The sequence below is a fragment of the Talpa occidentalis genome, unplaced genomic scaffold, assembly GCF_014898055.3.
Source record: "Talpa occidentalis isolate TD23 unplaced genomic scaffold, MPIMG_talOcc4v2.1 talOcc4.4, whole genome shotgun sequence".
Classification (NCBI taxonomy): Eukaryota; Metazoa; Chordata; class Mammalia; order Eulipotyphla; family Talpidae; genus Talpa; species Talpa occidentalis.
Window position 1 is genome coordinate 102,692,425 of NW_023604295.1, and position 18,942 is coordinate 102,711,366.

Below are 18,942 nucleotides of genomic sequence, written 5' to 3' on the forward strand. Positions count from 1 at the left end.
ATTCTACTCCTTGCACACAGACCTTGAAAACTGGCCTTAAACCCCTCTAGTATGTTCATTGTGCTGTCCCCATTGTGATCACCCTTCTAGGGTTTTCCTAGGATATAACCCAGGTCCCTTTCCTGGACACACAGGATCTCCAGGAGTGGCCATGCACCCCTCCCCAGCCCAGATGTATTTGCCTGTTGTCCACACTGACTTGCATTTCATGTTACAGCATGTGCTGTGCACACCTTCAAGCCTCTCCACATGCTGTTCCTCTCTCAACTTTCACTCCCTACCCTGATTTTCTATTGATTCTTCTGCACATATTATTCTCCTCATCTCAGAGCACTTTCTCCAAGAATCTTTCCCTGAACCCTCTCCCAATGACATCCAGGTTAGTGCCCCTCCCATGTGTTCCCTCACAGCTGACCTGGGTGTGGTGCTTTGGTGACTGAACTTGCAGCAGCGGCCAATTCTGTGCACCTCCTCCCCTGCAGGATGGTCATTTGCTTTCAGGTGATCTTTAAATCACTCCTGCATATAACACAGACCTGGCTCTGGTACCCACAACCTACAGCACAGCTGGCAACAGGGTCACACCCAGACAAATAGCTCCCCGTGCGCATTTGCAAGTGACAACAGCAGTTTAGAGAACTTCAGACTTTGCTCTTTTCTTTATATAAAATATACTCAAATTTTGTCTGAATCTTCTGAAAAGATGCCCCCATTTGAACAGTTGCCAGAATTCCTTTTACTTATGGGGCCTTAAAGATTGCGGAAATCAGAGTGGGCGTGGAAGTAAGCAGAGACGTGTGAGGGCAGATTTGTTGGAGTGACTGCGCAGTTGTACATGGTCAGTGGCTGGGCCAAGTCAGGGGCTTGTGTAAGTGTCTAAATGCTTCCCAGGCCAAGCAGGACCTCTCAGTCCTCAACATGCCCTTGAGAGGGACATGGGTCATGGTACTCACCCATCACTTTTTCTAAAGACTAGCCAAGCCCACGGCTTATAATCGCTCATCCATCCAGTGTGTCCTGGCCACTGCGCTGAGGGCAGGGATGAGCAGTGAACAAAGACAATGCAATGCACCCGCTGCCCTCCAGCAGCCTCCCATCCTCTGTAGTGCTTGGATTCTGACTAGAATCCTCTGAGGTCTTTCAAGGTCCAGGTCACTGACAGAGAATCACCAATTGAGGACCAGAAACTGGGTTCCAGGCTCCCAGTCCAACTCTTCCAACATCTGTTCGCCTTGTCTGCCCACAGCACCTGGGGCTCCCTGGGGAGGGGGCCGTCTGCACAGGTGTCAGCACCACACACCTGCTTCTGGGTGTTGGGCACAGGTCAGTGTGTGTGGAGGGATTCCTGAGTGGGGTGGAGAGTGGGCTACATGGCCCCCATGGTCTCCTCCTCAGCAGGAACATTTATAATTCTGTGCTTCCAGACTAACATTACAGTCGTGAGAATGAGCATTTCGGAGTATTCCAGCCTTCCTGCCAGAGGGCAGACACAGCTATCAAGCCTGCTGACTGACAGGGGCCTCTGACTTTTCCTCCTGCACCTCTTTCTGGAACCATAGCTTTCCAGCTACTTAGTGACCCCCAGGGAACATCCCTATCCAGCCAAACTTATAATCTCTATTTCAGAGGAACTGAGGCACAGTGAGGATTAGAAATTTGCTCAAGATCACATAGGTACCTAGCGCCATAGCCAATTTCTTCCTTTTCTTTTTAAACCACATAAAAATATAAATTTCTAGTGCTGGGACTTGAGTATCTACAACTCAAAGAAAGGCTAAACAGACCCAAAACACAGCCCTGGTGTGACCCATACCTTTGTAGAACTGGGGCCTAGATGAGAAAAAAGGGCAATGGTTATGCAACAAAGAAACTAGAAATAGGGCAGTTTAAAAGCTAGAGTGCTAAACATGGGTTCCAAACCCTTCATTCCTCAGGGAGAAGCTGGGAGTTGCCTCCCAATTGTATGAAGCTGTGCTGGCAATGGGTTTTATGCAGGAAAACAGATCCACAAGCTTTTCTATTACGGTATTTAAAATAGCATGAAGACCAAACAGTGTAGGGGCCTCCCTGGTGGCACAAGGGGTTAAGCATAGCACTGTGAAGCTGTCTGCAGTCTCTGCAACACAAGTTCGATCCCTGGCCAGCCAGAGAGCAACCCACATGGAGCAGCAGACCTCTCCTGCCTAGCCTGCTGCTCCCCTCAGCAGTGCATTTCAGTCAGTCTGCCTGTTCTGTTCCCCACTCTGTCTCTGGTGAATCCTTTCACACACACACCCCCACACACACCTCTGGCCTGTAACCCAGCTATTGTATGCATAAATAGTCTTTTAAAAAAAAAAGAACAAACAGTTTAAGGAAAGACTGAGGGACAAGGAAAGCAAGAGAAATGGTTATTCTTCCTTAAAGGAAAAGAGGAGAAGAAAATGCATAGAAAAACTAGCAGAGCAACAAGTGAAGAAAGAACCAGACAACACCAACTGGAACAACGTGTGCTCAGCAGTTTCAGAACCACATGTATATGTCAGAAGCCATATCTTTCTCTTGTACTGATCATTAAACTGGAGGTATCTATTAGAAACTTCTATTAAATACTTCATTAGGAAACTGTTATCAACATTTTTGATATTATTTCTTATGGCCCATTTACTTTGGTGATGCGCTAAATTATGTGAATGATGTTTATATTTTGGAGATATTGGAAGGGGATTTATCTTTCTTTTTTTAACACTAGAACAAAGTTAATTTCTTCTCTCAAAAAAAGAAATAAGAAATTGGAGAACCATTGTTAAAATGGGCCATTTTTTAATGACAACCCTTTTAATATTTAAAACCTTCTGTCATTGCTTTATTTCAAGTGTATCATATGTTCATTTCAGAAAAATTAAAATTTACACACAGATAAATACATGCTCACAAAGATCACCACAACCCCACCACCCAAGGTCCCAGCATCCTCCAGAATTTTTCCCTGAATATTCAATTAATCCATATAAGTTTTATAAATAAAGAATTGTATTCTTCTCCAAACTATTGGTTACTTTTTGAACCTCTCATTGATGCTACAACTGTCTTTCCATGTTAATCATGTTGTATCCCCACCCAGATTCTAATAGGCTGCCTCCTCTTTCATCATGTGGTTGGACCACTTTTACTCCAATTCTGCCTTGAAAGATGGGATAATGGGTGTGGAATGTGGGAAGGAAGTTACAAAAGGACACTCACTATAGACAGGAAGGAGGTGTTGGCTGCTGACCTGGGTGCACGATGCTGGTGTCAGAGCTGGATGACATATCTTGGCCTCCCTTCTTTTCCTGGGACAGACTTCCCTAAGCTAGCAGTTTTCAAACTTATCCCCTACAGCCACTACTGCAGAGGGCAGGCGATGGTGGGGCCAGGCTGGAGGAAACATGTGCATCTGCAAGAGGGGAGAGGACAGCAATGAGGACAGACCCACCCAGCCCCACCATCCAGAGCAGCCCTGAGCACATCAGCATCAGAAAGCATCAAAAGTGAGGGGCAGTTATAGTCCCCAGCCATCATTTTATTCTCCATGGGATTTAAGACCCACCTTCTTCAGGCTGTACCCTCTGAGGAGCAGCACAAATGAGAATTAAGCCTATCATATTAGTATTGAGTGAGCAACCCCTGGAGCACTGAGGGTACAACCCACTGAGACCAGTGATCACAGTGGTTTCTGTTGGCCTGAAATAGAGGAAAAGAAGGGATCTCATGGGAAGCAGCCTTCAAAAGCCCTTCAGGTCTTGGAGAGCTGACAATGCTGATTGCTTCACTGGGGCCAAATTAAAAGCAGGGACATGGAAGTGGCCATCTGTCCAGATCTGGTCCCTGCAGCCCCAGACAGCACGGTGCCCATGGCCACACTGAGGGTACCTGGGACCCTAATAGAGAGCTTTGAGGTGATCCTGGCTCTGTTGTGTGCAACCTTTGCCCTCATCTATAATACAAGGGTTCCACTTAAGGGTCTCAAGGTTCTTTTCAGCTTCCCAATTTCTGTGCTTCTTGGGAGCTGTCCAGGGTTGGTGAGGACAATAAATGCCTCAGGCAGTAGATCCTCCAGTATGAAGGCAATGCCAGGCTCATCCATGAGTGAGGGCCCCACCATCATAACCCAGGCTAGGGCTGGGGGAGACATCATCTTTATGGAACAGACTGACCTTTGTCCTGCTAAAGAGAACTATAACCTGGGGGCCCAGCCTAAGGCTGAGTATAAAGGTACCAAAGGCCAACAAGTCTGGGTTTTCCTCCTGGACCTCCCTTTTCCAGCTGGAAGGCCCTGTCCTTCAGGGATGAAAGTACTGGTCCCTCCATGCTCAACTCCCTGTGAGTGCCCACAGAGGGGCAAGAGTGGACATCCATGAGAGGACTAGTCCTCCCCTTCCAAAAAGGTTGCTCCTGGGATCCCATGCTCTCACCTTTGTTTCTACAATCACTCCTGGTAGCCAAGTAGAAGGAAGTGGTCCTCGGGGACCATGTCCTTTTGCCAGCACAGCCTCTGACCTGGAGTTGGCTTTTTTCCAAAGGCGCTGGGAGAAAGGCCAGGTTGGGAGGCCAGCTGGCAGAAGCTGGAGACGGGGTGGTGATGACTGGTGTGCATTTTCTTGCAGGAAATAGCAGCCACTTACAAGCTGAGCTCTGTCAAAAGCATTGGCAGGACCCACCCCCTAGTAGGTGCCACAGCACTAGCCAGGACTCCCGGAAGGAGACCAGCAGCATGTGGGGCCTGATGGTGGTCGCTCAGCTGCTGGCCGGCATCGGGACAGTGCCCATTCAGCCCTTCGGGATATCCTATGTGGATGACTTCTCGGAGCCCAACAACTCACCCCTGTACATCTGTAAGTCTCACTCTTGAAGAGGGCCGCAGGGAAGGGTCAGGCCCTGACGTGGCACTTGCTCCAAGACCTGGGAATCTAGATCAAGGTCTAACCCCTTTTGCCCTACAATGTAACAATGAGTTACATTGCGTGCAGGTCCAGGGATCAGGCAGACCTGGTTTGAATGCCAACTCTGTTACCTACCAATCGTGTGGTCCTGGTGGCTGAGCCCCAAGACCTGACTCCTCATCTGCAGAATGGGGCTAATATCCATGTAGTGGGTGGACTGGTGATCATGTAACTGCTCAGCCCCATGTCAAGTATAGCTACTTCTTTTGTCCAGTCCTGTAGGCATAGGCTGGGCACACATGTCTCCCCTAAATTGTCTACTAGGGACAGGTTGATGTCAAAGAAGCACATGCAGAGCAGATAGATGGCCGTCTGCTTGCTTAAACTCTTCCCTTATTACAAGCCATGAGCATCGGCAGGGCCTGTGCCCCAGACAGACAGACCACCCCCATAGCCTCTGCAGCTCCACGGGCCCCTGCGAGGACCACTGGCATTGTCTCTGCAGGGAGCTTCACCCACCAGCATGCCTCTGGGCTGGCTTCTTTAATGTATTGGAGACTGCATATCTCTCAGGCAGTGGGCTGAAGAACAGCTTTGGTTCTGCTCAGCCCATGATCCTGGGTGGTTCTGGGGGAAATGCCATAGCTATGGGCTTGTCAGGGCCAGGGACACATGGACAGATTTCTGACAGATCTCAGGAATCCCTCAGCTTGGAAAAGAGCCTGGAGTTGCCATACCTTCTCAATACCTCTCAACCTCCCTTATCTGCTCCCCTTTCCAGCCATCCTATTTGCCATTTCTGTATTTGGACCGGCTTTTGGGTACCTGCTGGGCTCTGTCATGCTGCAGATCTTTGTGGACTTCGGCAGGGTGGACACAGGTGAGTGTACAGAGAACTCCATCTTGCTGCCAACCCCACCAAGCAGCCTCCCTCCATCCAATCAGGTCAGAGAATGAAGTTTCAACTCTAAATTTTCCTGGCAGCCTCCTCCCTCCCTTCCTTTCTCACCCCCTAGTTCCCGCCTGCCCTCACTCCTGCAGTCCCTCAGGCAGTCAGGAGCAGGCACAGTGCACCAACACTGACCAGGGCCCATGCCGGAAGCTGTGGGGACCTGCTGCTAAAGAAAACAAGTTTCTGCCCTCAAGCTTGCAGCAAAAACCTGGAGACTTAGAGCAAAGCCGCCCTTCCTGATGGTGGTACTAAAAATAGTCCTGTGGTTCTTTGATTCCAAGAAGGTTGTGAGTGCTTAAAAAAATATATATATATATATTTATATATATATATATTTAATAGCTCTTTTCAGTAAAAAATAAAAGAAGAAATACTACATAAAACATACACATGGATTATGACTCACATCCAGAAGGGTATAGAACATTGTATTTAACTGTATGAGAACTAGTCCTGGCCCCATCTCTTACTAGTTGAGTGATCTTGGGGACCTTCAACTTTCCATGCCTTGAGTTCCTTATCTGTAAAGCTGGGCTAATTAATATTAGTAAAATAGAACTGTTGTGCATATTAGAACATGCCTATATTAAGAGATTGACAGGTATAAGCTCTTATTCTTCAAAAAAAAAAAAAAAAAAACCTGGTATGGACTGGAATCACTGTGTATCTAAGAATGAGAAAATGCAGCCCATGGAGAAGGGCACAAGTACTAAGGTAGGGACCATTCATGAAGCTAGTCCCAAGATGAATCTCACAAGGACTGATGTCCTTTGAACTTGTCCATGCCCCCCAGCCTCCCACAGGTCAGGGAGAGACAGGCAAAGCATTTTGGCAGTTCCAAAACCAGAAGAAAACCTCCTGCATAAGGTCAGCAGGGAGGGCTCCCTAGTGCAGTGATGTCTGCATGGAACATGACAGATGGGTGAGAGTTCCACAGAGAGTAATGGGAGGGAGAGTCCCCGACAAAGCCAGTGGTGGAATGTGAAGGGAGTATATGAATGGCACTTGAAGTTCCCACCAGCCAGAGATCTGACTGAAAGGAGTATCAGTGCCTGACACACAGATCAGAGAATGTAGGCAGGTGTTAAGCCCGAGCATGCTGACACAGCCCAGAGGCTCCTGTCCCTTGGATTATGAAACCACAATGTCACCTGTTAGTATTTCAGATGAAAGGGGAAAGCCAGGGGGAGCGCTCTGTCTCAGGGTTTAATCATCTTTGTCCTTCTGTTGGTGCTTCCTGACTTGGTTCTTGGTTGCCCAACAAGACCAGCAACTGAGCTCCCATCCATTGTGGACAGAGTCCAGAGATGGGTTGTTTTTCCACCTTCTTTCTCCCTTTGTGCTCATGTGGTTTTTACAAAGAGCAGCATGATGTAGGCAGGAGACTCACCAAGAGAAACCTTCTCCTTAGGAGGCCAGATGACCCACTCTGTTGGTGGTTGTTTCGCTGGAGATTATGGGAGATTATGATTCTTAGGGATCAATAAAGAGGGGAGGCAGCAGCATTCAGTGGTTAAGGAGGTGAGGATTGGGCACCAAGAAGACATAGCTTTGAAACTGACCAATGAAACAGCACTCACTAGGTCCAAGCCAAGGTTAGTCTCTTTGATCCTGTCGCTGGACTGGTTGGAGGCGGATGAACATCTCCTATCTTACCAGACTTGCTGGGAAAACCAGCAAGATAGTAGTAGATGTAATGTGGTCTCATGTCTGACTTGTGGTTAGCCCTCAAGAGAGTCAGCAGCCTTCATCATTATTCCTCCCAAGGCTTGGGAATAAAAAAGTGAGGTGCAGTTTCTGAGTCCTTCGTCCTGGAAATTCTCTGATTCTCTTAATCCTCTGGAAAGACCGGAATGGCCTGGAGAAGAAATATTTTCTTGACCTAGGTTCTAACTCATGGCTTACCTCATCTTCATCACAGGAAGGAAGTCAACAAAACTCCCCTGCTGAAAGAATTTCTTTCCAGTAGGTGAAATCATGTCCTCATCCAACAATCACTTTTGGTATCTCTTCAGCTGCAGTTAACTTGAGCCCCAGAGATGCCCGATGGATTGGAGCCTGGTGGCTGGGCCTGCTCATTTCCTCCGCCTCCTTGGTTCTCAGCTCTTTCCCCTTTTTTTTCTTTCCTCGAACAATGCCCAGAGGAGCAGAGGTAAGGTTCTGAGAAGGCATAACTCTGCCTTTAGAAGTTTAAGACAAGGAGGGCTTGAACAAAACTGTGAAGCTGCAGGAGGTTTAGCAAATTCTGGGTGAAATGTAAACAAATTTATGAAGCAGCGTTTCTCAGAGACTTTGAGAGGGGAGGGTGACTTTCCAAAAGAGGGTATCTAATTAGTGTTCCCTAGGATCTCAGCGACCAGGAGAACTCCAGAGAATGTAGTTTGGGAAACACTCATTCCTCTAAGTTGAACTGAAGGGTTAAAAGCCAGTAAGATCTATGTGACCTGACACATTTGACTTTTGCATTTAATAGGGCCCATCTATGTTTGCACCTGAGTGACTGAGTAAGAAGGGGTTCCTGGTGCCAAAAAGAGTGTGGATGGGCTAGAGTGTAGCATATTTTGGGCAGAGTCCTTCCTGTGTATCTTCTAGTCATATCCATTGATGCAAAGAATCAGAGAAGGATGAAATGGGAAAACAAGGAAAAGAAGTCTGAGTGGAGGATCTCAATGTTAGACCCAAGTGTCTAAAACTTGTTCTGATTCCATGCAGTTCAGGGTGCTTTTGTGTCTAGTGAAAGCCTAGGGAGCAACATGGGAACTAGGTTAGGGAGTCAGTAAGGAACGGCTACTAGAGAACGAAGGCAAGGGCAGGCGTGGATGCTCTTGGAGTCCACTAAAGGACGCATTAAGGGCTTTACTGAAAGAGGGGGTTCACGTTTTTGAACCAGAGACAGAACTTAATGGCAGCCTGGGGGTGCAGAGCAGAGAGTCTCAGCTTATCTTCAGGAAGGATTTCAGAGGTCGGTAGTACACCTTTGTAGCTTTGGGGTCAGGCAAGCCTGAGTTTGAATCTGGCTCTGTTACTTATGAACTAAGTGTGTCATCTTATGCAAGTTTCTTTGTCCTAAGTTTTCCTCTTTTCTAAAATGTTGGAGAGATAGAGTACCTGTCTCAGAAGGTTGTGAAGAATGGGACAATGCATGTGGAATGCTAGGCATAGAGCCCAACATGGAGTAAGCACTCAGTGAATGGGAACTTCTATGCCTGGAGATGAATTCCCTGCAATCCCTAACAGTGTCAGAGCTCAGGGATCCTGCATCTGTGTGGTTTAGAGCAACTTATGAGTTCAAAAGAGGGACATAGTCTACACAGGATGTTCTGGCAGAGGGCCAGGACAGAACTGTGAGCAGGACTCCACAGAGGAGATAGAAAGAGAGAATTGGAATCAGGACATGCTGGACTAGAGTGTTCTAGAAGCCATAAGGGATCTGAGGACAGAGAAGAAGTTGAGCCCATGACAGATCAACAAGGAGTGGGATCCAATCAAGCACCTTTTGGTATCAGTCATGGGAACGTTAGATATGAAAATATAAGCCCAAGGTATCTTGGTAGACAATTGGCATAGATGCATTGTGGCCGGCGGCCAAAACACGGGACAGCCTCTCACATTCAAACCTGGGCTGTTTACTGCTCCCCAGGCCAGAGCCACCAAGGCTAGACGGGTCAAGGGCCCTGGGAAGGGTGGCTGTAGGAAGCCTGGGCCATTAACACTCAACATCTTTGCTACCTTCAGCGATCTCCTGCCATAGTGGATGAGACAAGGAAGATGGATGACGTCAAGCCAAGAAGCTCCCTGGTGGATTTCATTAAACGTAACTTACTCGGCAGCCCTGGGTGGGCCAGCTCAGAGTTGGGCTGAGGGATCAGGGGGTACCCCCAGACCATGCGGTATTGTGTGTGGTGAGGGGCAGTAAGAGCAGGTGCTCTGTAATTGTCCATCTCTCAGAAGGATTCTGCCAGGGGCCCAGGGACTACCAGAAGATCCAGATTCAGGCAGAGTCAACCCCATCCCCATGGTCTTTCCACCTGTGCTTCTCTCTCTTCCTTTCATGTGGAGGTGGCCAGCATGTCAGGAGAATGTTTCAGCACTGGCCCTTTTTCTGTCTACCCTCTACCTGCCTTCTCCTAGGCCCATCCTCCTTTTATCGGGTTGTCAGAAAAGTCATGACTCATTTTTGCATAGGACACATAGGAAAAAGGTCATAACTTTTCTGACAACCCATAACTTTTCTGACAAGCCCGTGACCATGTTGAGTTGGAGTGTGAGGAGCTGTGTGCCCCTGGACTGGGCACCTCAGTTTCGCCCCCAGGAAGAGAGGAATTTGGGGTCAGTCAGTAGTTCTCTGCCATGGAGGCCTGGTCCCTGAGGGGAGTTTGTTTGCAGGGTTTCCCCGCATCTTCCTAAGGCTCCTGATGAACCCACTCTTCATGCTGGTGGTCCTGAGCCAGTGCACCTTCTCCTCCGTCATTGCCGGCCTCTCCACATTCCTCAATAAGTTCCTGGAGAAGCAGTATGGCGCCTCCGCGGCCTATGCTAACTTCCTCATCGGTGAGTCCCCAGGGCCGCGGGAGTAGTGGCTCTGGCTGAGGGAGGGGCTGGGCATTCCTGCTGCCCATGCAGGGATGGGCGAGGCCAGACCGGACACAGACAGGAGCCACAGTGGACTTGCCCAGTAGAAAGAATTTCAAGGACATTTTTCCTGGTTGGCAATCCAGAATGATTTTGGACGATTTCTTGGGCCCATATCATTCCAAGCAGAAGTGGGAGGAGGCGAGGGGCTGCCTTCCTCCCTGTCAGAGGAACCGGAAGCCTGACACCCTCCCAAAGGCCCTGTCATCAACAGGAATCACAAAGGAAAGAGAGAGGTTCAAATTTGGAGTTAGATAAAAATGCCTTCTTTTTCCTTCTTTCCCAAGGACTTGGATGCATTTGCTGGGGGATGAGAATCTGTAGCCCAGTGATTCTTACCCCAGCCACACTGTAGGCTCCCCTGAAAAGCTGGGGAAAATGCAGGAGCATTTTCAATCCATAAAAGCAGAGTGAGTAGGGCCCCCTATAGGGACAAGATTGCAGGCAAGATTGAGAACCACTGTGTGGTCCCACCAAGTACCAAGGGGATTACTCATCCCAAATGGATGTGACAAGGTAGACAGAGCATAACCCCTGGTCTCCTGTGTGGCCCTTGGTTGTATCTTCATCCCTCCTGGGTCTCTGGATGGCAGGGGTCACTACATGTGCCTTGTTAACCCCATGTAGTCACATGAGGATGCAATGAGCATCCAGGTAATGAAAGGTGCTCAATAAATGCACCACTAATCCACAGCCCTTTGGCTGCAAGAGCCCCACTTCCTTCTTTATTCTTTGCACAGGCAGGGCAACCGTCTATGAGATAATGCTATGGATGGGCCGGACAAACAGCACATGTTCAGTTAATGTCGGCTATGACTATAGCAGTGGAACATAGCAAGCATGCCTTCAGGAAGCCCCCTTCTCTGAGGTCAGCTTGGTGTCTGTGGCCCACACACCCTCAGGCTTGCACCCCAGACCAGATTCTCTCCATCTATAGGTGCTGTGAACCTGCCTGCTGCGGCCTTGGGGATGCTGTTCGGCGGAATCCTCATGAAGCGTTTTGTTTTCTCTCTGCAAACCATCCCCCGAGTGGCTGCCACCATAATCACCATCTCCATGATCCTCTGTACCCCTCTCTTCTTCATGGGATGCTCCACCCCCACTGTGGCAGAGGTTTATCCCCCCAGGTAATGGGAATGAGGGGTGAGGAGATACCCTTTGCCAAGGCCAGAGCCTGGATCTGACTGCCTGTGTCTTCCTGCTTTCCCAATTTTCTTCTCTCCTTCTCTTTTTTTTGATCTAATCGCTTTCATGGCAACTTAGAAAACCAAGTCTAAAATAGTATGCTCTTTTATTAGAAGAGAGCAAAGGGTTATAGTGGATCACTGGTAATCAGGGTTAGCGTTTGTTTGTTTGTTTGTTTGTTTGTTTGTTTGTTTGTTTGTTTAAGAAGCTCCAGAAATTAATTAGTTCAGTTTCAGGATGAATATGTAAGGGCTGTGAGCCACAGGCATTAGGAAGCCAGCTCTGTTTAGCATCAGCTAAGTGCTGGCTAGAATTACAGTCTCATTGAGTTACTGAAGAAAGATGAAAGGAGTCTTGAAAAGTTCTGGAAAGGAACAATGAAAGTGATGGCAGATTTGAAAATTGCGGGCAGATGAGGAAGAGGGCAGGTAAAGTACACCTGCTGGTTTGCAGAAAGCAACAGGGTACTCAGTTTTAAGTCTGGAAAGTTTTAGTAGCCTGGGAGGGAAGGTGCTGGGCAAAGAGCATTTTTCATTTCTTCCTGGGTGCCACCTTTCAACTGCCTTTTCTTTTAGATTTTTCCCAATAAGCATGCAACAATCAGAGATATGGCGCCTTTCAGCCTTGGTGTTTTCGCTTTGAAATAACCTTTTCTGTGTTTGGTGGGTAAAGGAGAGAGGGAGCACTGGGGAAGGGAAGGTTGCTCAGGATGTGGACGGCCCCCCAGTTTGTACTGGTCTTTTGCAGGCTATGGACTGAGAGAGGTTGAGAAACTTTTGGGCCTATTTGTGACTCTAGGGAGTTTAGCCCAGGGCTGTGTCATGAGACTGGGTTTTGGTGCTGGCACCGCTCTTCATGAGTTTGCCATCTAATCTTCAGTTTTCTCATCCACAAGAGGAGGGTAATTGTAGAGTTACTATGATAACTGCACAAAGTGCCTGGCACATAAGAGATATCACAGTACTGTTAACCATCATTTCGTACGGTTATTGTAGCAGAGCTATGAGTGATGATTTGTCAGCCCCTATCCCAACTGTCTCCCAAGAAGATCATGGAGACCAGATGTGGGGGATAGTGTGAGTGGTGACACCAGCCAGTGAAATCCCTTTAGTTAAAGCTCAGGGGATGAGCGACCTGGGCAGTGTTTGTGTAGAAGTAGAGATAGAGCCATCTCGACCTTTGATAACCTCCAAGGCTCCCAGCCTTTGCCATTAGCCTTAGCCCAGGAGGGAGAGGAAGAGCAGCTCTGACTTTCCCAAGCATCTGCCACCTTTCATCACAGTTGCAGGGGGCTGGCTATCTTGACTCCTTTTGCATGGGGGTTAGGGGAGTTGCTGACCAAGCTGTCCAACCAGCAGTTGGTGGGTTTGGAGTCCAAGACACAGAAGAAACGAGGAGATACCTTGCGCACTAACCAGCAGCAAATTCACCGTTGGCTCCAATAGGCATAATTCAGATCCCAGGTGGCACTGACCCAAGACAAACAGAGATACACAGGCGCACTCTCCAGGCAGGGAACTTATACTAGGCTGGCATGGAGAGAGTCTTCTTTGGTCTTGCTTTGTTTGATTCACCATTTCCTGTTTTGCTGGCAGCACATCAAGTTCTATACATCCGCAGCCTCCTGCCTGCCGCCTGAACTGCTCATGCACCGATGCCATCTTCCACCCGGTCTGTGGAGACAATGGGATAGAGTACCTCTCCCCTTGCCATGCTGGCTGCAGCAACATCAACAAGAGCACTGAAGATTCCAAGCAACTGGTAAGGGCAGGAGAAGCCCCGCAGGGTCTCAAGCTCAGCGTGTGTCCTTGCAGGCCACGCCTGGCTCCAGGATGGGCAGCACTTCACCAGGCTCATGCTCAGCGTCCTGGTCTCCTCTGAGCCACACCCGCTGTTTCTCTACCTCCCCTCCCCTAGGGCCATGACCAGATACCTACATCCTAAAGCCAATTAAAGATTGACCAGTGTTCAACAAATTTACATTCTTGAAGCCCAATCATGCTCAGCAGAAACAAGCCAAGGCACTATTTCAGCTAAGACGTCTCCTGGCAGATCCTAATGGGCATCCCTAGGTCCTGTGTCCTGCCTGTGCTGCAAAGCCACACAGACTGACCCAGATAAATCAAGGGAAGAGGGCCTCTGTGATGTGATCCTGGAAAGTTAGAGCCAGAAGCAGTGATCACAAGGGCTTGACTTAACACCTCTGCTCCCAGGCCTGGACACATAACTAGCCTGAAATAATATAACTACTTAGGAGCATATCTGGACTCAAGCCCAGACCCCTGCCCGGTCAGACACTGCGGACACATTCGTTCGAGGCCATGTATCTAGGCCTGTAGCCTTTCACTCATGCAGCCCACATTCAGTCGGCTCACTTCGTGAGGTCCTGCCCAGCACCCTGAGCACTATGGCTTCCAGACTACTAGGGTCAGCCAACAGCAAATCAACTTGAATTATTCATTTAGTTAGCCAACAAATGATTAGAACACTGAGCATGGTCATGGATACTAAGGATTCAGAGTTGAACACCAGACAAGCTCCCTCTTCTCATGGAGATTGCAGTCTATAAAAAAATGCACAAGGTAGTTTAGTAACCCGTGCCACGAAGACACTTGATGGGAAAGGGAGTGCCTGGGGACACCTCAGAGAAGGGATATTAGAAGAAAACCCTATGAAGTATTTCAATAAAGGAACTGCAAGTGCAAGTCCCCAGGACTGGGCTAGGAAAAAAAGAGAAAAAGCCAGAGTTGAAACAGAGAAAGGAATATCACACGCAGCTGAGCCAGGGAGCAGGCAGGCACCAGAGCCAGGCAGACCAAGCTAAGAGTTAGATGTTCTATTTTCCCTAAGAGCAATGGGAAGTCATGCAGTCTCCCCAAGGATGCCCCAAGGAGAATAGTGAGCCTCTTCCACCTTTTTGAAGGGTATGGGCAAAGTGAGCTCCACTTACCACCTACTCTGAGAAGACAGAGCAAGGCTGCCTCCACAGATACCTCTGTGGGCAGAGGAGCAGGGACAAAAGTTTATACAAGATGAAAAAGGACAAAAGCTTATACAAGATGCTCTGTTAGCTGTCTTCAAATCAGAATAGTCTGTGGTGACTTCGGTGGTTTCCTTATCTTTATTTACTTAACTCTTACTCATCTACTTTCAGAAATAATCTTGACATGTTTCCAACAACAGCGGAAGTATATCCATTACCATGTCAAGAAAAAGCATAATTGGGGGGGGTAGGCGAGGGAGGAAGTCTGCTTACAAAATTCCAGATTCCAGACTGAGGGAAATAGCAGCAATATTGCATATAACGTGTCTGAGCTTCCTGACAGCCAAGGCAAAAAGAGTGCATAGTTCCCACTCTCTGGCAGAAAAAGCATATGAACTCGTTAGTTCCAATGCTGACCACCCCCCAGTTGCTATCACACTTAAATGGTCATAGACCGCAAGACATTACAAGAGAGAAGGTGAAGACCACCCACATGGACAGCAGTCAAGTTGCACAACAGTTTTGAGTCAAATGGACTTGCAGACTTGAGATAGAAACCTCCTTCTCTGGACAAGGCCTCAGGCAGAAAGCCCCAGACAAAAGCATGACAGATGAAGAGCTCAGTGGTGTTTCCACCGAAGTCTTCTATTTATACCTTCCTCATCCTCCCTCCAATAGATATGCCAACAGCAAAAACAACAAACCAAAACCGCTGCTGCTGGGCAGGCTCCTCGTCCCAAGCTGGGTGGGCCTTGCCTGGCAATGGAATCCCGCATTTCGCTGTACAGGTTTAGCCACTGGAGGAGCCCAGACAGCCAGAAACTGAATAGTTTTTATTGCCCCAACAGTGGGCAGAGAAAAGGCCCTTGGGATGCCTTGAAGCCCTCACTTGGCCTCCACTCCAGCCTTCACATGCAGCATGGCCCACTTAGTAGGGACCCAGAAGGCAGAGGGTAGAGGTCCTGAAGCCTGAAGGGCTCGCTGCAGGGTTTGGCATAGGTGTTTGAAGTGTGTGGAGAAAAAAACTGCAGGTGTCTCACCCCCACCCCCCACCTTTCCTTTTCAAGACCTATTTGCACTGCAGCTGCGTGACAGGAGGATCAGCTTCAGCAAAAACAGGACCATGCCCCATCTCGTGTGCCCACTCCCTGCTTCCAGCCATCTTCCTCATCTCCTTCGTGTCCCTCATAGCCTGCATCTCCCACAACCCCCTCTACATGATGGTTCTGCGGTGAGTGTGCCCCTTGCGCGGACTTGGCCTCTCCTTCTCTACAGTTCCTTTTGCTTTGTGCCCACCACCTGCTTCTCCCTTTTCTGGCCCTCAGAGATTTTGCACATGAATGTGCTCTGCTTTTGGTGATGTGTGCAGATACCACTAACGCAGGGGGTTTCTGTGCCTGCTGCGCGTGGCCTCCCCAGTGGTCTCCCAATGTCCACAAGCACCTCCTGGCACCTCCATTCTGCTCGGAGCAGACAGCCCTGGAGAGCAGAGCTAGAGAATGGCTGAGTCACGTGATGAGGCCAGGCCGCCAGCCTCCACAGGGGAAATGCCTTTTAAATTCTAAAAATCCTTAGTTCTTTTAAATGCTAAAAGAACTAAGAGGAGGGAGGAGAATTCATTTGGATGCACAAAATTGAGGGAGGTTTCAGAGACAGTGAGGGACATGGGAAAGGATGAAAATGAGAAAAGCCGAATATATAGAGGCCAGAATGAAGATCTCAGGTCAGGAGGGAGAGTGGCCAGAGCAGGTGAGGAGGGCAGTGGAGTCCCATCACAGTGGCAGCGAAATGCCAGAGAATGGCCCTCCCTTCACCTCCCCCTCTGCAAGGAGAAAACAGCCTCGGTCACCTAGCCTACCCCCGCCTGCCTCACAAGAGAGAGGAAAACACAGGATTGGGTGGCCAGGGGCCAGGGTCAAAGGCCCTGCTCTGCCATGTGCTGGCAGTGTCCTTGGGTGTTGCCAGCCCCGCTGAGCTTCAGCTTGCTCATTTATGAAATGGGGATAATGAAGGATACTGACCACAGAGGAGTGGTGTCAGGATTATGTGGTAAATTGCTTTCTAAATACAAGGTGCTTTACATATTGGTCAATTATCACTATTAACCAAATTATAATAATTACTATTATTAATAGCTAGCTAGGTGCCAATGACCTATTCCCCCCCCCCCCAAGGCTAGGAGATAAGGAAGGAGCAGAAACAGCCACTTATCAAGGTCTGAGATTTTACCCTATTTGCACATTAACTCTCAAGTGAGCTTGCCAGCTACCAAGTTCCTGTTTCTGTTATTGTTTTACGCATGCTGGCAGAAGACAGGACACTTCTGAGTCAAACATAAAAGACTCTGCTACTCACAGCCCAACGGGCAGCATGAACCTCACATTGCATCATTAATCCTTGCCCCCCAATTCTTATGGGGTGGCACGGATGGGCCCTCACATGCAGTGTGTGTGCACACTCACATGCAGTGAGCTTAAGTGACAACCAAGGAGTGACAACCAAGGAGTGCTGAGCTTGGGAGATCCCTTGCTTATACACACCAAGTCTGCTCTTGGTCTAGGGAAAGATTTCACTTCTTGTCCCAAGGTTGCTGGTCGCAGCCAACCCTGAGAAATGGCCCAGGAAGGGAGCAGCCGAACCCCGCCTTCTTAGCATGCTCAGCAAGTACAACAAGTAGGGATGCCTGGAGCCCATGGCAGGGTGCCGCTCCCAACACTATGGTCAGCTTCTTCTCCACCCCCCAAATTGTGTATTCCACATACTGAGGTTTTCACATAAGGCACATGGATGGGGATCCCCTCTTAAGTCCCAGGTCAGACAGACCATTTTTGGGCTTGACAATAAATCTGGATGGCCATAATGAGGAGACTAGGCTCAGGACACTTCATAGGGCAATCCTTAGTAGTGGGGAGAGGGCAGTCTCTGACAGGTCACCTCCTAGAGGACTCGGACAAAGTCCAGCATTGGGAAAATAGTGGAGAAGGAGCATAATTTCAATCACAGAATGGCTTTTCTAGAAAATCTCTCCCTTCCAATATGGTCAGGGAGAGCAACTGGAGAAGAGACCCCAGTAACACTAAAGAGTTTAAATATAAAGCCCACTGGGAGAGCTGAAGGAATGACTGCTATTTTATATGAAGAAGGTAAGGTTTACAGATGACATGGGCAACCCAGATATTGTTCCCATTAGTCCTGGTCCCCATCCAAGGAACACAGGCTAGACGTGACAGTTCCCCCAAAATGGGGAAGGAGAGAAGTAGTCAGAAAGTCAGCATTGATTCAGTGCCCAGCTAATGGGACAGACACTAGAAGGATCTCTAGAGCACCACCAGAAGTTGAACTGGGGTGCCCAAAGCCCATTTAGTTGAGAATCTAGGGGAGTCTGCCCAGAAGTAAGGACCAAGACAAGAGACATCTATTATGCATGCAGCTGCTGGAGAGATCTGTAAGCATAAAGGGAGCATCCATTAGAAAAATTTGTGGCACTTTCCACTGGGGGGAACTCAGTAGGAGCCTCTTTCCTCTGGTATACCCCATTGAGCATTGCCTCATGGGGTGCTCCCTCAGAGGAGCTGGCAGAAGGCCTCTTTCCAGTTTGCTAGCAGAATTGTGGTGGTGGAGGTAAAACAAAATATGTGCTGAGATCTGGGGATACCTGAGTTCCCTTCCCAGGGGTCCCCTCAACTTTTCCTCACAATCACCCACCTAACAGTATTTTTCCTCAAAGCACGGACAACCTGGAGTGAAGTCACCTCAGCCACCAGCTCCTGGCCCCCCACCTCATGTGTGGGGGTGTCTTCCACTCCATACCCACCAGGCTGGTGGGGCCTGGCAATACCACCTCCAACACCAACACCACCTCTCTCTCACTCTGAATCTCCTTCCTCAGCCAAACCCAACTCTCCTCTTGAGGAGGAAGGGTATGGGCAAGGCTGGCTGCATACTTTGCAGGACCCACTGCAAAATGGAAATGTGAGGCTCCTGGTTCCAAACTTATGAGGAATGTCAAGGCAGTCATGTTAGAGCATTAAACGAAACATGGCAACTTTCTGTGGGTGTGTCCCTGTGTGGCTGCACAGACCACTGATCTCAGTGGGTCAGAGGCAGAGGGATTCTGTTAGTTGCACACAGAGTTGACAGTCCAGGTCCTAATTACACATTGCATCAACTCCTCGGGAGGCTGTCAGTCCTGTGTTATAAACACTCAGGCCCCTTTTCACTACCCCAACTTCCTCTGCACTCAGCCCCTTAAGCAGGCAGCCCTGAAAGTCACAGAGATGAGTAGTTCT

General features: G+C 48.8%; 1 protein-coding gene across 1 annotated transcript in view; it reads left to right on the top strand.

Annotated features, from left to right (window-relative positions):
* The window catches only part of SLCO2A1 (solute carrier organic anion transporter family member 2A1), an 81,132-nt gene that overhangs the window by 56,486 nt on the left and 5,704 nt on the right, over positions 1 to 18,942 (top strand). Inside the window, exons 4-11 of the mRNA XM_037525967.2 lie at positions 4,626 to 4,853; positions 5,683 to 5,781; positions 7,869 to 8,005; positions 9,589 to 9,667; positions 10,240 to 10,404; positions 11,423 to 11,612; positions 13,266 to 13,431; positions 15,721 to 15,884. Coding sequence (XP_037381864.1) covers positions 4,626 to 4,853; positions 5,683 to 5,781; positions 7,869 to 8,005; positions 9,589 to 9,667; positions 10,240 to 10,404; positions 11,423 to 11,612; positions 13,266 to 13,431; positions 15,721 to 15,884 — 1,228 coding nt within the window. The remainder of the gene's footprint in view (positions 1 to 4,625; positions 4,854 to 5,682; positions 5,782 to 7,868; positions 8,006 to 9,588; positions 9,668 to 10,239; positions 10,405 to 11,422; positions 11,613 to 13,265; positions 13,432 to 15,720; positions 15,885 to 18,942) is intronic.